Source organism: Ixodes scapularis, unplaced genomic scaffold, assembly GCF_016920785.2.
Source record: "Ixodes scapularis isolate PalLabHiFi unplaced genomic scaffold, ASM1692078v2 PGA_scaffold0__279_contigs__length_252992795, whole genome shotgun sequence".
In the NCBI taxonomy this organism is placed as follows: Eukaryota; Metazoa; Arthropoda; class Arachnida; order Ixodida; family Ixodidae; genus Ixodes; species Ixodes scapularis.
In genome coordinates, this window is record NW_024609835.1 from 66,145,382 (window position 1) to 66,163,047 (window position 17,666).

At 45.5% G+C, this 17,666-nt stretch overlaps 2 protein-coding genes across 2 annotated transcripts; one reads left to right on the plus strand and one right to left on the minus strand.

The window, feature by feature from the left end:
* Window positions 1-6,098: 6,098 nt before the first annotated feature.
* LOC8050963 lies at window positions 6,099-7,630 on the plus strand. Its single transcript, XM_029980761.4, has one exon. The coding sequence runs from the start codon at window positions 6,159-6,161 to the stop codon at window positions 7,416-7,418; it is 1,260 nt and encodes a 419-aa protein (XP_029836621.2). The 5' UTR covers window positions 6,099-6,158; the 3' UTR covers window positions 7,419-7,630.
* A 2,289-nt stretch (window positions 7,631-9,919) lies between these two features.
* LOC8037310 lies at window positions 9,920-17,643 on the minus strand. The gene is made up of 2 exons (XM_029980738.4): window positions 17,472-17,643; window positions 9,920-11,753 (listed from the first exon to the last, which is right to left on the minus strand). Exons 1-2 carry the CDS (start codon window positions 17,512-17,514, stop codon window positions 10,030-10,032), a joined length of 1,767 nt encoding a protein of 588 aa, XP_029836598.2. The 5' UTR covers window positions 17,515-17,643; the 3' UTR covers window positions 9,920-10,029.
* Window positions 17,644-17,666: the final 23 nt, after the last annotated feature.

The following is a 17,666-nucleotide window of genomic DNA, read 5'->3' on the forward strand; positions in this document are numbered from 1 at the left end:
TCAACGAAAGTCTGCTACATCTTGCGTCAAAATGTTTTTGCTAGGGATTGTGGCATACCTGTAAGATGGGCTTAAACAAAGCAAATAATTCAAACATCTTATTTATTGGTGGGCCCTAATATCTAGAGAAGTAGAAGGAAAGTAAAATTCTACAAATATGTATGTATTTCACAGAATCTCTAATAATCATGTAGTTTGTCTCATGTTAGGTCAGAGCACAGTCGAAGGCGCGAACGCATGCAACCACAAACGTGCATGCTAAAAACGCAGGGTACAGAGCCTTCGCTGCGCCTGATTGGTTTAGCCGATGAAAGGACACGTACAGAGTAGGTGCGGGCTAGAGTGAAAAGCCGCTCTCTAGCCCAGTCATATGGTACAGAAAGATGACAAATACCACAATGTCACGCTTTTGCCAATGTACGGTTGGTTCCATTGGTCCGTAGCGTCGGCTGCGTTTTGACTTGAGGTGAAACAAAGTATAGAGGTTCGTCAACTACACTGGCTCGTCATCGCCTGAATGTCCAGACAATGCTGGCAATGTCGGGGGCTAAAGTCGCGAGAAAAGTTGGCAAAATAGTGAGATGGCGCCTGCTGCGGTAAGATGGAACAAGAGCGTTTTACTCCTGTTGAGATTGCTTGATTATCAAGTCTGCCGTACCTCCATATTGGGGCTACAGTTTACCGCAGTACTTGCACCACTTGCGTCGACCTTCACCGCCTCCCACCAATGTGCGTGCGTCGAGCTTTACAGTTTTTCCCTGGAGTGCTAGGAGCAACAGCTGACATATTAGCGCCATTGGGTTGGAAATTATGCTCAGCACTATTACAGGTTGACCTTTTATCTTGGTTATAGGTTGACCTCTAATTGTAAAAAGCTGTGCCGTGAAAGGGGGAAAAGACAAAAAACTGGGGATAAATATGGTAGTTGAGGTAGTTCCTGTGCAGTAGTCAATCGAAAGCGAGCTTTGACTGGACTTTGCCAAGGCCGCTGAACATGCAGTGTAACTTTCAAGGCAGAACTGTAGGTTTTATAATATTTGTGGGTGGTTGTTTTTGCACTTTATGATATTAGAATCTTAAGTTTAGTAGGTTCATAAGACATGCATACCCATTCTTTTTACAAAAAGTAATTAGTGGTATATGCCCCAATATCAAAGAGGAACCCTCAGTCATTAGCAAAGATAAACTCGGTGATGCCATGACTTTTTCATTGTCAAGTGATTGCTAACAGATGTTGACATCTGCTCCAAAAGAGTGACTGTTCCAAATCAATATTTTGCCCGCTACAAAACCTGCAAATGCTCCTTCCATCACCGTTTTCTTTTTCCATACCGCTGGGGGTTAATGTCGCTACATTTATCCTTTACCAGCTTGCTGCTTGCCCTCCTTTTGTTGCTTATGACTCTGTCATTATATATGCTTAGTATAAGCATCTTGAATAAATTCAGCGCAATGGTTTCCATCATTGAAATAGCTTCGGTGGGACATGTATGCATAATGTTTTTTTTTTTGGTGGTGGGTTTTCCCTCCCTCTAGCTTCATACTTTTATCGTCCTATCTGGAAAATGTTTAGTCTCCCCACACTTTCTTGCTGTGTGCCAGTATGTGTTCTGTTTCTGCCTCATCGATAGAAGTTGCGGTTCAGTTACCAGGGACTGCTGGTATTTTAACGCAATACTTTGCACTGGTAAATGCTGACTGCTCAAACGCTTCCTTTTGCAAGTAAGGTAAGTATTTCTTCTTTTTGTTTTTCTTTTTTTTTTTTTAATAGCAAAAAATAATTATATTGCAATGCACACTCGTAGAGCCAAAATGGTCAAATGCATCCCTGGCGGGAGACAAATTCTTGGTGGAAGAATGCCTCGTGTGCCCGGTACAAAAATTCTCTATTTGTGTTTGTTTTTGAAGCGTGTTCATTGACGCTGAAGCGTACATCACTTGTGGGAACGGTGCGAAGCGGTCGCAGCAGAACGCATCCCCGCGTCAACACATCTCAGAGACATGGAGCAGCCACCTTGCAACCCTGACTATGTGTGGGAAGAATGCAACAGAATGGAGGGAACGAGGAAGGGAGGTGGAATTGGAGCATTTATTAAGAAGAATATGAACTTTCAAAGGTTCAGAAAGGAGTGCGCCGAACACTTGTGGCTGAAAGGAAAAGTCGCTGGGGAATCAACAGTCCTTGGAGTGGTTTACTTATGGACAGGGACAGGTGCTAAAGAGGAAAACAGAAAAATGATTGATTGCATATCAAGAGACATTAGTGAACTAGGGGAAGGCTCCGAAATAATTATTATGGGAGACATGAATGCCCATATTGAGGGTCTGGATGGGTATACGGACTCAACTGGAAGCATATTACTAGAACTGGTGGAAAAGCATGATTTAGTTTTATGTAATACCAGTCAGAAGTGTGACGGGCACATAACTTGGGAAACTGGCAATCTACATTCAACTATAGATTACGTACTCATGTCACACAAAATATATGGTAAGTTACAAGTAATGAAAATAGATGAAGAAGGTTCCAAAAGTCTTGGTAGTGATCACAAACGTATTAAGCTGAATTTTGCCAGAGAAGTAAATGCTGAAACTAGACAACATAATTCAAAGCAAACTTTCTGCAGCGACAAAGAGTTGGAAATAGTTGTTGAAAGAATTGAGGCAGCAGTTTCAGGGCAACGGCATACAGATTGGACCTATGAGAGCCTAACTAGGCTTTTTGCTCTAGAACTAGACAAAGTTAAGAGTAAACGAAAGGGGAAGCAAGGACATAGACCAAAAAGTTGGTGGGACAAAGAAGTGAAGCAAGCGATACAGAAACGTCAGGAAGCCTCTAGAGAACACAGGTATTCCAAGCGTAGTGGGGAGTCCGAAACGGAAGTAAAAAGAAAATGGGACAATTTTATAACATGTCGCCGAGAGGCATCCAGTTTGATCAATGCGAAAATTCAGAAAAAGGGTGAGGAATGGATGAGTAATGTAAGTAAGAAAGATAGAAACGCTGCCAAGAAGTTTTGGGAGCACTTGAACTCACTCGGTGAAACGACGCAAGCTAGACAGAGGTTCATACTCTCGCATCAGGGAGATCAATTAGAGGGAGATGATGCGATACAATATATAGGAGCAGTGATGGAGGAGAAATTTCGGGAACGGGTACATGTGGAAGATAGGAGAACCGAAGGAAGTAGCAGTCCAGTTTGTGACATCGCGGATTTTGGACAAAGAGAATGGGAAAAGGCGGAACGAAGAGTCCCTAGTGGCACGTCGACAGGCACAGATGGTATCCCTATTAAGCTGGTGAAGAATTTGGGTCCTAAATCTAAGGCAAAACTAAGGGAGGTAGTGAGTACCATGATAACAAAAGGAAATATTCCAGATGAATGGAGGCTTAGTAGGATGAGTATGATATATAAGGGAAAGGGAGATAAGTCTGATATTAGGAATTATCGTCCTATAACCGTGACACCGGTTATTTACAGGTTGGTAATGCAGATTATAAAGAACAGACTGGAGGAATGGGTAGATTGCGAGGGCATACTGGGCGAGTTACAGAACGGGTTTCGAAAACAAAGAAGGTTGGAGGACAACTTATTTTCTCTAACACAGTGTATAGAAATAGCGCAAAAAGAAAACAGACAGCTCTGGCTGGCATTTCTGGATATCAAGGGTGCCTATGACAATGTGAACCAAAGAAACCTGTGGGACATAATGGAGAACTTAAACCTAGATGAAGGACTAACAGCACTATTAAGGAACATTTACAAAGATAACAAGGTGATTATAACATGGGAAGGAAAGGCGACAGGGAAAATAGAGATAAGACGAGGCCTTAGGCAGGGGTGCCCGTTATCGCCTTTGCTGTTTATGTTGTATCTGAGAGGATTGGAGGATAGACTAGAGAAGAGTGGGCTTGGGTTCAACCTTTCTTACAGTAAGCTAGGCCAAAAAATTCAGCAATCCTTACCGGGATTGATGTATGCGGATGATATTGTACTAATGGCTAACAACAGGACAGAGTTGCAGGAATTAATGAGCATCTGTGGTAGGGAAGGAGAGGAATTAGGTTTAGAATTCAGTAGCGAAAAATCGGCAGTCATGATTTTTAACGAGGATGAAGTTGAGAGGCTGAAGATACAGAATATTACAGTTGAGAGAGCTAGTAAATACAAGTATCTAGGAGTATGGATATGTGATGGTGCAGAATATCTCAGAGATCATGAAAAGTATATAATAGGTAAGGGCAACAGAAATGCAGCTGTAATGAAAAATAGAGCACTTTGGAATTACAACAGGTATGAGGTGGTGAGAGATTCGGAAAGGGGTCATGGTGCCTGGCTTGACTTTTGGAAACGCAGTGCTATGCATGAAATCCGAAGTGCATGCGAAACTAGAAATAAAACAGCGCGGAGTAGGTAGACTGGCTTTGGGGGCACATTGCAAAACGCCAAACCAGGGAGTACAAGGAGACATGGGATGGGCATCATTTGAGAGCAGGGAAGCGGTGAGCAAGGTAGAATTTGAGGATAGGTTGAGGCTAATGGACGGGGAGCAATGGGCACGAAAGGTTTTCAGCTATTTATACATGAGGAGTGTAGACACCAAGTGGAGACAGCGCACTAAGAAATTAAGAGGAAAGTTTTTGGGCTATAGCGAAGATACGGAAGAGCAAGTCTCAGTTAAGAAGAAAGTTAAGGCCACAGAAAGAGATCGGTGGCTAGAGGGAATGCAGGCAAAGACGGCTCTGGAAAGCTATAGATTAAACAAAAGAGTTATTGCCAAAGAAAGCATTTATGACAATTCTAGGGGAAGCTCATTGCTGTTTGAGGCAAGAACGGGTGTTCTGCGAACCAGAACATACAGAGTGAAGTACCAGGAAATTGATACAGTGTGCACTGCTTGTGGAGAGGAGGACGAGACGGCTGAGCACTTGATACTCTACTGTAAAGGGCTTCACCCTATGCCTACCGAAGACAACATAGATTTAATAAAGTCATTGGGTTTTAGAGACAGCGAAGGGAGAGTGGATTTCAAGACTGTAGAGATTACCAAGCAAAGATTAAGTGAATGGTGGCAGAAATCGAGAGAAAACTAGGTATTTTCTTATTCACTGATGGCAAGGGGGTTTCATAGCCTCACTTTCTTTGCACTGCGGAGTGAATATAGATTTCACATTTAAATATTCTAAGCTTAAATGGTAAAACAAAATGGCTAGGTGGCGTAAGCTACCGCCCGATCCAAAGGGCTCAGCCGTATTCATCCATCCATCCATCCATCCGGTGCGAAGCGGGGAAGCTAGACGCACGTGCGCCAGTGCAGAGCGGTGGAACTCTACGCGTGTGCGCCGATGCGAATAGGTGAAGCTTGACGCATGTGCCGCGCTGGCTTGACTCGAGTGGCATAGCGCGGGCTGGCGCGGGTGCCTCGCATAAAAAACGGCTGCTGCGATAAGAAAGCCAGTCTCCTGCTTCTGAAAAGATCACGTGCCTCGCATAGAGGCACATGATGTAATCAGAAGTAGGCGACTGGCTGTCTTATCGCAGCAGCCGTTTTTTAACTCGTTGCTCATGACGATGACGGCGTCATCGTGTAGGCCACTGCAGTCAACGAATGAGTGTTAGCTAGGGTGGTATAAGGATGCTGCGAAATACATTTTAGTATGAATTTCCTTCCCTGCGGGGTCATGTCTCTGTGCGACTCATATTTGGTACATTTTCGTTATAATCAAAATCATTTTATTTGCACTTTAAAGAACGCAGGCGGTGATGTGCGGGGCTGGAGATAAGTGAGAACCAAAGTGAGAACCCTTACGTTAGCGCTGCAATTGTTGCCTGTAACGGTATGCTCACACAGAAGGCTCTATTTCCCCTGAATGAGAAAGAGGAAAACTAATATAATTTCTTTATTCACCCAAAATGGAGCCACATTATAAAACAAGAAAAAGGAGGGAGAAATAAAAAATTAAACAAATGGCAACCTGATAACCCAGTGCGTTATCTCGATCACGTGAATGGCACGCGAATTTTAGAAAATGACACCATGGCTGCTGTCATTTGACAACAAAAAGCTATTTTCAAGAAGAGAAAAAAAAAGAGGAAGACTTTTCAAGAAAGAACTACCACCACCTGTCCTGCAAGTGGGGCTGTGGCGATCCAAACATGGCAGGCATGGGAGATCCAAAGATGGGCGACTGCACCCAGTTTTCAAAGCTGCTGTGTGATCTGGAGCCGCCAGAAGCCCTCCCCAGCTTGGATGAATGTGACCGGTACCAGCCCAGCAGCCGGGAGAGTTGGCTGACTTGCCAGGTATGCCGCAACAACTGCCTGGTGGCCATTGCAAGAGATGAACTGTGTCGTCAGCTGAGCTTGACCGTGCTTAGAGTGGCACGCCCCAGACAGGCTGTGGTTTTGGTCCAGTGCATCGGCGACCATTTGCACTACGTCAACTACCTACGTATCCTCTTACCAATGCCTGTGCAGCTTGTCATGTCACCCACTCACCAAAATTTTGATGGTGTTTCATTAATGGAACCACACACAATGTGGACCTTGCTTGCAAGGGGTGGATTATCCCACGAGGACCTGGATGTGGTGATTCTGCGAGACTTCCAACACTATCTGGAGGTTGACCACCCTTACCGTAAGATCATCCAGTCTTTTCAAAACAGGCAGACTCGCCTGCTCGCTATTGTCGATGCACTTCAGATATCTAGCTTAGGAGGCCTTGAAACTGACCTCTGCTTTCTGAGGACTCCACTCAGACTGAAGTGTTGCCTCGGTTGCCCAGAGAGACCATATGCCAAGGATCTTACCGTAAATGTCATTCTGTTGGATGCCGATTGGTTGCCGCTTACTGGTGAACAACAAACAACATCCGATGATGCAGACATTCAGCAACTCAAAGAAACTGTCCGAACTAAAGGTATCGTTGCTGCCAGAAGTGAGGCAGAACAGATGCTTGACAGTCAGTCCATTAAACAGATGCAAGAATTCCTTGACCACAGCCAGCAGGAACTGCTGCAACTACGAGCAAGCGCACTGCTGGATCATAGAGAAGGGTCTACATTGGCTCTGACAGCAACGCTATTGGCACACCACGAACTGTCCGACTACATTCAAGAGAAAGCCACTGAAACCCTGCTTCAAAGCCCCGAAGAGACAACACTAAAATCTGGTGTTCTTGTGGCTACATATTCCGACTTTCCAACACTTCAAACATACTCATGGGACACAGTCGTCTTGTATGACCTGCCATATGGATTTTGCTGCGATTCCATCTTAAGGAAGGCACGTCAGCGACTGGTGCTTTGTACGGAACCACAGTGGAAGACATGGCAGACTGCTTTAAAATTGCACGACGATCTGGAACTGCTAGCCGAACGTGTAAACCAGCAATCATCGAACTGTGCGAGACCATGAACCAATTTGCAAATAGGAAAGCGTATCCATAGGTGCTAAGTGGTGTGATGCAACGTAAATTGTGCATGGGCAGTTTGAGCAAATTTGTAATATTGACTGTGAGGGACTAAGGCTGGCAGTTTTTGTTTTAAAGCATTGCAAGACTTTGTGCTGAAAATATTTCTCATTTAAGTTTTAACTACTATAATTGTATGTACTATGAACATTTTTAAATTACAAATTACAAATTACAAATGAACAAATTTTCCTCTTGTCTGAAAATAAGTTTGATACCAAAGTCCCCAGGGCCAGAAATCATAATTTTCTAACTTGTAGTCTAGATCAGTGGTTCTCAACCATTGATGTTTCGCGGATCCCTTGGGGGTGCACAGAAATGATGGAGGACCCTGTTCAAAGTGAGGGGAAGGGAAAGGTATAGGTTAATTAGGATAATAACTTATTAAATGGATTAACTACTAAGGGCTAGTGTGAAAAAGAATTCTCTCATTGACATACACACGAGAAAGCTGACCCGAAAATTGGAGTGTTTCTTCTCAATCTGCAAAAAAAGACAACACTTATTGCCGGGCTTGACTGATGCGGTAGCCTGTGGGCAACGTTACTAAACCACTCAGTTGGGAAACTGCCATAGAGACTGCTCTGAAAAAGTGGCACCAACCCGTCCTCCAGAACCGAGCTAATGGCGATCACAACGCCGCCATTTCTCCCGCAGCAGCCACTCGAGGAACTGCACGTGACTTCTATTTTGGCTTTAATCGGCCATTATGGCGCCGAAACAGATAAGGTGGAAGAGGTTACAGGAGAGCCACCCCCATCTCCCCAGTGGACGCGTCGCGAAATACTACCGAAGCTAAGATGCACCTAGGTCGCTCACGCGCTACCTGAAATCACCGTTGAGGCGTGGTTGTATAAAAACAATATTAATTGTGCCGCAAAACCTTGCAAACTAGATTTTAGAAAACATCACGCACCCTCAATTTGTACTAAACTCCAATAAAAGTTACTACAAAAGTTTTTTCCCGTTGGGTTTTACGCAAAAATATGCGTCTGAAAGTTCAAGGCGACCACAGGAAAGACAAATGATAAAGGGTGGCGCTGCTGTCGTATTTAGCTCTGTCTTGGTGGACGCCAGCAGCCCACGTTTCAACGGCGAGTTTCCCAACTGAGGGTTCTAGTAACGTTGCCTGTAGGGCTTCGTGGACCTTAGAATGCCTTTGCGGACCCCCATTTTAGAATCACTGGTCTAGATAGTTGAGTGCTAGGTCTTGTAAAACCAGAAGAAAAGGAACTGGCATTTTACATGATTATGAACGCTTATACACTGCATTGACAATATACAAATAGTTCACTAAACATTTAGGCTTAGGCTCATGCGCATTGCCTAAATCTTGGTATACTTCATTGTTGCGTAATTCAATATCAACACTTTGAATTCTTATGGTTTGTTCAAGCTGCTCTGGAACACTGTGGTATGACCGGGAATCTAGTTTGGTCAGTGCTTACCCTGATGCGGTTGTACTTCCATCAGCAATATGAACTGGAATGCCACAGTGGCAGCTCGGAAATATTGGCTGCATTATTGAATAAGCGGGCAAGTTAAATTATGGTGCGTAGCATATGCTCGTGCACTATGTTGATGTTAAAGATTGCCGCCCAACCAGGCTACACACATGCCCAAGCCAGTGCAGCCAATACTTGCGAGTCCTTACTGTATAGTTCAACTTCTTATTGATGATGACAAAATATATGGCATCATGGACCAATGTACCTTTGAAACATGTAGTGCCTTTTGTTATTAGAAAAAAGTAATTGTAAAAGGGCATTCAAGGAAGTGCCATGAATGCTTCACAGATAGCTGCAAAATCACTGAGGACCACTTCTCTCAGGAGATTGCCACAGACTTTTTGGCATCCTATTAACATGGGCTGCATGATCAGAAATAAATTTGCAAAAAAAACCCAGAGCAATGCACACGAGGTGCACAACAAATTATGAAAATCTTCTGTATGCTCCTCGCTTCCAGAGTCTACCATATCAAGCTGGAGAGCTAGAGGGAGGGTAGTGCAGTTGATCGCCTGCCCTCGCCCGCTCACGTAGGTTCCCACTGCCATTTGCTACAGCCGTCCCCGATATACCCCTAGACGCCGGTGGAAGGCTCTGCATGGTCTGCAAATAGTCTATTGTCATATTACAAAGCATACCTTTCTAGAAAAACTCCAGGTTTTGTTCATGTTTCATTGTATTCGTGAACTTTAAGAAGACAGACATTTTAGTCTGGCCAGCTTTAAAATATAAATGGGTCGGGTGCTTACAGGAGTGTGGGCCCATATGCTATATGTTCAATCTAATTCCTGAGTTTTCTGTATTCTGTAGAGTTATGACATATCATATACACCAACTCACCAAACATGAACAAAGGGGTGGCAAGAAACAAAACAAATAAGCATGAAAAGATAGATGTTACTGCCAGCTGGAAAAAATTCTGAAAATCGGCACATACATAATACATAAACATTTTATTAAGGAACTATAAAGGCATGTTTCTCAAGCATGGTTGCTACGATAGTTCTCTGCGGCTGATAGCATAATAATATTAACAGCTAGAGGAATGTCAGGCACTATTAAAGATTTTCCTTACAACATCGAGTGGGAGGAGGCAGTCAGCACTGCTGTCTGAAACTCCCGCTTTCCGTTCAATGCCATGTTCCTCCAGCAGGTCAAGTCCAACAGCCGCCACGGACAATGACCCTGGAGGCGGACCATTGACCCTTATGGTCATGAGCTCTTCGGTCTGGTCCCCTTCAAGCAAGGACTGGGACTGCGCCTGAAGCACCTTGGAAGCAGGGCACAAGAGGCTTACAGAACTCAGAAGCGTGACAATGCCAGGGTAGAGGCCTCGAAAAGAGGAAACCATTCTTGGGGCAATAGCATCAAAGTTCTCCCTCAGGTCCCTCACAAAGGAGTTCAGCACAGTGCGCTTATAAGAGCCCCACTCCTGGAAAACATCAATGTTTTCTAACAAGGAGTGCTGGTATTCTCTTGCTAGCATCTTCACTGAGTCAAAGCCGAATGCATCTAAGTCGCAGGTGTCGACCGGCCATGTCTTCGAGTCCAGAATGCTCAGGGTTTTTATGGTCCTGCTGGATCTCTGGACTATGTCATCGAGGATGTCAGACATCAGGCCACACACCCTCTCCATAGTGGAGACCAGGACTGCCTCATCCAAGTCGCATTTAATGGGCACCCCTTTGTACCTTCCAATGTCAAGCTGGAGTTCTTCACGCACTTCTTCTACTTTAGATCCACCCGTGGATGTGTGGTGTCGGATGGTGCACGAGACTCCCTCAAGCTCGTTGATCACCTGATAAGTAGGGATGCCCAGGTTGACCACTTTGCGAGTCCAGTCATGCAGACAACGGAACAGTTCGAGGTAAAAAGCAAGGTTAACAATGAAGGTGGTCGACTTGAGTGTTTCCAGAATAAATGAAATCACCTGACGGTCATCCTCCACCAGCGAGTCGACCAGTATTTTGTTCAATTTGGTGACTATGTCGAGCCAGTGGTTATGTATAGTGTCCAACGTCTTGTAGTTAAAGAATGTGTACGTCGAGCACTCAGAGCCATGAAACATGACGTCACCGAGGTTGAGATCATCTGCAAGGGCAAGGTTTTTGAGCATGTTACACAAGTTCGCAATGATGGAAACATGAGGGTCATCCACCATTGATTTCTGGAGAGCATAACCCAACATGGACTCTAACTTGTAGATAACACAGTGGAACTCAAGGAAGTCATTCACCCTGTCCTTCTTACTGTGCAAGATGGCATCAATTTCATTGCAGTGAAAGCAGTCTCTGTCTACAGTCACCGAGACCAGTTTGCAGGAATCTATGATGGAAAGCTTTTCAAGCTTATTGTTGAGAACATCTGCAAATGTGCATGGCAATCCCCGCTTATACGAAACAAGATACCTAATCATCAGCTGGTTATTTTTTATGAATGTAACATAGACCGCATCTTCAAAGTCTCGACATCGAACAAATACTAGCCCATAGTAATAAGCTGCTCTAATGTCTTTCCCAAGCTCTCGAGTAAGATACCTGTCAAACAACACAGCCCCGTCCAAAACGATGTTACAAAAGTTCTCTTGACAGAAGGAGATCACTTGGTCATGTTCATTCCTCAAAGCAACCATCTCTGGTAGTTCACTTGCCGACTTGTTGGTCTTGAGCACCTCATAAACACATCGAAGCAGGTTGCTCAGGTTGACTTTTGGATGAGTACATGAAGCTGCTGGATTATGCTGTATTCCCTCGTTAGAATGGTCACCACAACCTGCAATATGACAAAGGCTATTTTAATCCACTACAGAAGCAATCCACAGCGAGTTCGTGATCCCATGTGCACATAACATGTCTGTAAATGTTACCACTTAGTCACTTACTTCTCTTACTTTGTTTTAATCATTTGCAAGCTTAGGACTTTCGGTAGTATAAAACAATTTCTTAAAAACTCGTGTCCCAGTCTGAGAAGCCCTAAAAATACGGCAGTATGATAGTGCAGCCGGTGTAGCGTCACAAACTGTGGGACTCGGACGAGCAACTTTCCAATGAATGTGTTTAATGGCACCCAACAGGGCCGTATCCCAACATGGTATATGATGGGTGGCTGAGTTTCCAGACCAACTTGCAGGCTTTGCCATTACGCCCCCCTTATCTTAGGAGAAGGCTGAAACAATAGTCACGGTTTTTTCCAAAAATCTTCGTCATACGTAAGCTTCTGAGGAGGACGCCGAATGCGCTGTAGTGTCAGAGTCCAACGGCAGCACAGTCTCTCGCACTGAAGGTGGAATGCACTGTAGTGTCCCTCTAGGACAGTCCAACGGTGGCACAGTCACTCACACTGGAGCTGGAGATCCTCAATCCATTCCAGTATGTTCGTTTGGGAATGAGGATGTCTGGAGGTGGACCTCTTCCTGGTCTAAATCATCCCTTCCTCTTCCGTGTTGAACTCCTCGGGGGTAGAAAGGAAGTGCCTTCTGTTCCTTTGTAGCGTTCTGGCGCTCTTGGTGATGACCCAATAGGATCTAGGCACCACTCAGTCTTGGACTTTGGCTGTCGTTGGCCAGCAGTTTTCTCCCCTGAGGCGGACCACCCTCCCTGTATGTAATGGCTGAAGTGGTCTACCCCCCCACTGCTCTGTTGACGCTTGTGCACTGGTTTTGGGGCCCGTTCTGTGAAGTCGAGTAGTCGCAATCCGATTCTCCTCCCCATCAAGAGTTCACTTGGAAATTGACTCTTTTCCAGCGGTGAAGACCTGTAGCTCAGAAATTCTTGTTTGTAGTCTTCCTGTGCATGAGTGTATGTATGTATGTATCTTTTATTTCAGACACAAAAAAGGGCCTGGGGAGCTGGGGCAAAAGACTTTTTGGAATAACTTGAGTTCCTTAAGGGGGGACTCTGGCTAGAGGTTGAACTTCTGAACTACTCAAGTGATCGGAATGAAATTTGCAGGGGAGATTTAACTTCAGATGTAGGTGTACTGTGCAAGCTTTCAGCTCTCTAAGACAACTTTACATACCTGCATAAGATGTGTCACTCTTCAATAAGAAATCTATGATATGCAAATGAAGCTATTAAGCACCATTTTAACTGCTTGAGTATAAAGTGGGGGATGTGGGACTTCGGGCTATCTGGTTTTCATAACTCAAATGTAAATATTTCAAGAAGAGTGATTACCTCAAGATATGAGATGCATATCTGTCCCATGTCAATTTTTGAAAACATAGCTTTTTTTCAATGAGGACTTTAATGTAAAACAAAATAAAGTAGATAACCCAATTCCCCAGTAAATTTCAGTTTAGAAACATCTTGATTGTGATATCAGAATAATTTTACCTTCGAACAAAAGATTCCTTCGTATGACATTTGCAGCAAAAAGCGGAACTGAGAAAAATGCATTCGAACATTGAACTCCTTTACTTTGTTACTGCCTCACATTGTGTCGAAAATATTTTTTATCAACATAACTATTTGGTGCATCGTTATGAACTTTAGTGTAAGGGTGTATAATTAGTTTCTAAAACCGAAAACCTCAAAATTGAAAAATGACTTTTTTTCAAAAAATTTTGAAACTCAGGCCCATGTCCCCCTTAAGAAGCACCCCCTGAACGAATGACATTTCTTTGGCGCACGACCTTTAAAGGCATGACTGAGGCAGCGGCCGGTGTTCGTGAAGGCAGCCGATCACCCCCGCCAAAACAGTGTCCTCGGCTGTCACAGCTGTGAGCTTGCTCATTGCGGCATTGCTCACCAGGTCTGACAGTGTTGCGACTGCATGAACTTCGGCATCATGTTTATCAGGTACCAGGTGTGTGTCACTTGGAGCCGGTGCATGCGATAATGCGTCTGCAAGTGTTAGCTGCTTGCCCGGAACTAATTGAAACTTGTAGTCATACCCATAGGCGTAGACTTCGGGGGGGGCAGAGGGGCCCGGGCCATAATCCTTACCGAGACGCTGTTTACGTGCCATGTAACGAGCTTGTAGTAGTGGCATGTAAAGAAAATAACACCCACGTTGCCCTTATTGACAAAATACATGGAAAATGGATCCAAGTGTGCTTTCGTTAGCTCCAATCTCCAGTTCTGACGAAAAGGTAATGCCGCAGCACCCCCCCAGAGAACTTTCCACCCTGGCCCCCCCCACCCCCCCGGGAAAATGAAAAGTCTACGCTGCCCCTCGACACTGGAGGAAGGCATATAAGCCTTCCACCAGTGTCGAGGGGGTATATTGTTGTCCAGTTAGAATGCTTAGCTTGCTCTTGACGAGGCAACAAAAAACTGCAGCTGGTATTTTGCATTAAGAAGTTAGCTAGATATGGCTTCACACAAGCCAGATTCTTGGCAATCAGTTCATCGAACAATTCTACATCAACAGATCGTTTCGTCAACATGCGACGTTTCATTGAAGGGCTTTCTGCATTTGTTTCATTGACACACCTTGCAACATTCTGTTTGTTTGATTCTTAACTCGGGAGAGTTAGGTCACTGTGATCAGGTGCGACACCCATACCGAAAGGTCTACAGTGCCTCTTAAGCAAAAAGGGAAAGAAAGTTAAATATACAAAACAAGGGGGAGGGCGGAAGGAGGGGAGGGGGGGTTCAACGGCTACACAAATGTTATACGAGTCACATACTCAATTGTTCCGCAGGTAGGTTGCGGTGTTTTTTGTCAATGTGCGCAGCGGCGTAGACTTTCCATTTTCCCGGGGGGGGGGGGGCAAGCTGAGAAGTTCTCTAGGGGGGAGGGGGGGCGGGGTGCACATTATCTTTTTGCCAGAACTGGAGATTGAAGCTAACGAAAGCACGCAGGGATTCCATTTCTCATGCATTTTGTCAATAAAGGCAACGTGGGCATTATTTTGTTTACATGCCACTACTAGAAGCTCGTTACATGGCACGTAAACAGCGTTTCGGTAAGGATCATGGCCCGAGCCCGGGGGGGCACGAGCCCCGATGCCCCCCCCCTGAAGTCTATGCCTATGAGTGTGCGTATGGATGTCTGGTCATTTGGTGCTGGGTTGGTGATCGGAGTGGGAAGGGACCTCTAGAGTCGTACCGTGAGGGGGCCAAAAGAGGGGGAATGGCGGAGGGTGCGGGTTAACAGGGGCTGTAGGCCGCCGGAACAAGTGCGCCGCAAAGGGGAAGCGAAGGGAAGCGTGGAGCTTGGTAGGCAAAGAGTAGTCAGGAGGCGTGCTATCGCAACTTGATGTCGCAGTTGAAGCTGGCCCTAGCCAACCAGTCGGAGGAGCGCAATGGTGCGCAGCTCCTGGATGGGTGGTGGTGATTGCCCGACCTGGCGTGTTACGATATGAAAGGCGGCACGACGTTGCACTGACTTAAGTGAGGCAACGAGTTGCGTTGACGATGGGTCCCAGACTGAACTGCAGTGCTCCAAGACAGGAAGGACCAGGGCTGTAAACAGCGATCTTGGGTTGCTGGGGCAGGCTCCTCTAGAGGAACGAATGAAGACAAAAAGTTGTCTTACCTTGAAGACAAAGTCCTGAATATGGCGGTCGATTGTGATGCCTAGGAGGCGGATATGCGTCGCTCTCGGGGATTTCGGAGCCATTGAGGAACAGAGCTGTCTGGCTTGGAAACCGACGCAAATAGTATGTGCACTGAGGCACACTTGGATAGAGTTAGTGAGAGTTTGTTGGTAAGGGACCAGAGATGAATGCTGTCTAAGTCAGCTTGGAGACATGGATAGTCTGAAGGAGATGCGGCTGGGTTGATGAGGGTCAGATCGGTGGCCTACAGAAGAGGGCCGTGCAAAGAAGGGATGAGGTGACATCGTTGATGAAGATATTGAATAGGGTTGGTTCGAGTATGCTGCCTTGTGGAACTCCACAGCAAACAACGATAGTGGAGGAGCGAGCATTTTGGTGCGCAATGTATTGGCTATGCCCTGTGAGAAAGTTTTTTAGCCAGGCGTAGAGGGGGCCAGAGATTCCCATCTTTTGCAGCCTGGGCAGGAGCAAGTCGTGGTCGATGCTGTCGAAGGCATTGAAATCAAGTTGAACGATTGATGCATGAGATTCGGTAGTCGAGACTGCCACTCAGTATATGAGTGACAGTCGCGAGGGCCGGCTCACAGCTTTTGCCTGGACGAAATCCGTACTGATGGGGACTGAGGAGGTTTGAGAGCTCTAGGTGGGCCATGAGGCATTTATTAATTACTCTTTCCGTTGTCCAGCATACGATAGAGGTTGTAGAGATTGACTGGTAAGAGCAGATGTCGGACTTGGGGGTGCCACGCCCCTTGTGGAGAGGCGTCACTGAAGCGACTTTCCAGGAGTTGGGTACGAAGCTGTGGAAAAGGAAATCCTTGAAGAGTCGAGTGAGCACAGGGGAGATCTGACCAGCACAGGCTTTGAGTTGCGCAGAATGAAGACCATCAAGTCCGGGGCATTGGGAGGGATTGACGCAGGCGAGGGCTTCATACATTTTGCTGGGGAGGATGACTATAAAGGAAAGGGTGGTTGCTTCTTTGGTCTGGCATGGGGGAATCTTGGGTTGAATGGGTCGGGGGTCGGATGCTGTAGGGTTGACTAACACTGGGGCCAGAGAGAAGTGGTGGGAGAAGAGTTTGACTATGTCTTCGGGTTTGGAGTAGGGTGTGCCGTTATGAGTGAAGACAGGGGATCGGGACATTTTGCACTGGTGGTGAAAGTAGGTCCAGAAGAGTTCGGGCTCTCTGGTGGTCTTTGTTGCTAGTTGCTGTAGGTATGTATTGTAGCCGTGCTATCTTTGCAACAAACTTTTTGAGTTTTGCTTGGCTTACAGGGGGAGAGAGGGGAGGAAGCCCAAAGCTTGAATAAATAAATAAATATATATATATATATATATATATATATATATATATATATATATATATATATATATATATATATATATGTATGTCTGTGTGTGTGTTTTGTCGACGAAACAAGTTTCCTCGAAACGCCAGTGTTGATAAAACGTGTGTCCATAAAAATTTGTCCACGAAAGATGTTTTGACGAGACCTAGCCAGGTCTATCAGCTAGTATGTCACACGACAGTACCTGTGAGATGTGGCGTGCGTCCATAAGATTCACATACTGGCACTGCTATCAGATCAGTCAATTTCGTTGGTGGTGTCTCATTTTTTCTAGGAGTATGCAACATTTGTAAGTTGCATGCCAGTGGCGTTGGGACGAGGAAGGGTGAAGTGGGGTGGGAAGCGACTGTTCTTATAGACAATTAAGTCCCCCCCCTCCCTCCTCCTCCTCTCCTCTCCTCCCCCCCCCCCCCCCCCCCCCCCCCCCCTTTATCTCCTCCTTATATTTCCGACGCCAATGTTGCATGCAGGGATCTCTTCACACTTATGGCAGGCAGCACTGAATTGAGATTTGAAAGTTTCGGTCTTTTGTGAATATCAGGCAACTCCGGCATACTCTGATAACTCGACTGCTCTCAGACCGATTTTGTATAGCTGCCTAAAAGCAAAAATTAAATGTATTGCAGCAAAGTTACCTAAAGCAAATGAGTAGGAGTGATCCCTTGCTTCTTCTTCCATCCTTTGGCAAACACTAGGAATAGCACAAGTGTGGTGCTTCGAAATTGAAATAACTCTGTCGTGAAGTCGTGAAGTGTTGTGTGTACGCGCCCTTCTGGCCTGTGCTTCTGGCGCTTCTGGCTTCTGCCGCTCACTACTTGGATTGGCATGGA

Coding starts and splice junctions, on each gene's coding strand:
- LOC8037310 (XM_029980738.4), bottom strand. CDS start 17,514: ATGGAAGAAGAAGCAAGGGATCACTCCTACTCATTTGCTTTAG. Junction 11,754..17,471: donor CTCCTACTCATTTGCTTTAG/GTAACTTTGCTG, acceptor GTCATATTGCAG/GTTGTGGTGACCATTCTAAC.
- LOC8050963 (XM_029980761.4), top strand. CDS start 6,159: ATGGCAGGCATGGGAGATCCAAAGATGGGCGACTGCACCCAGTTTTCA.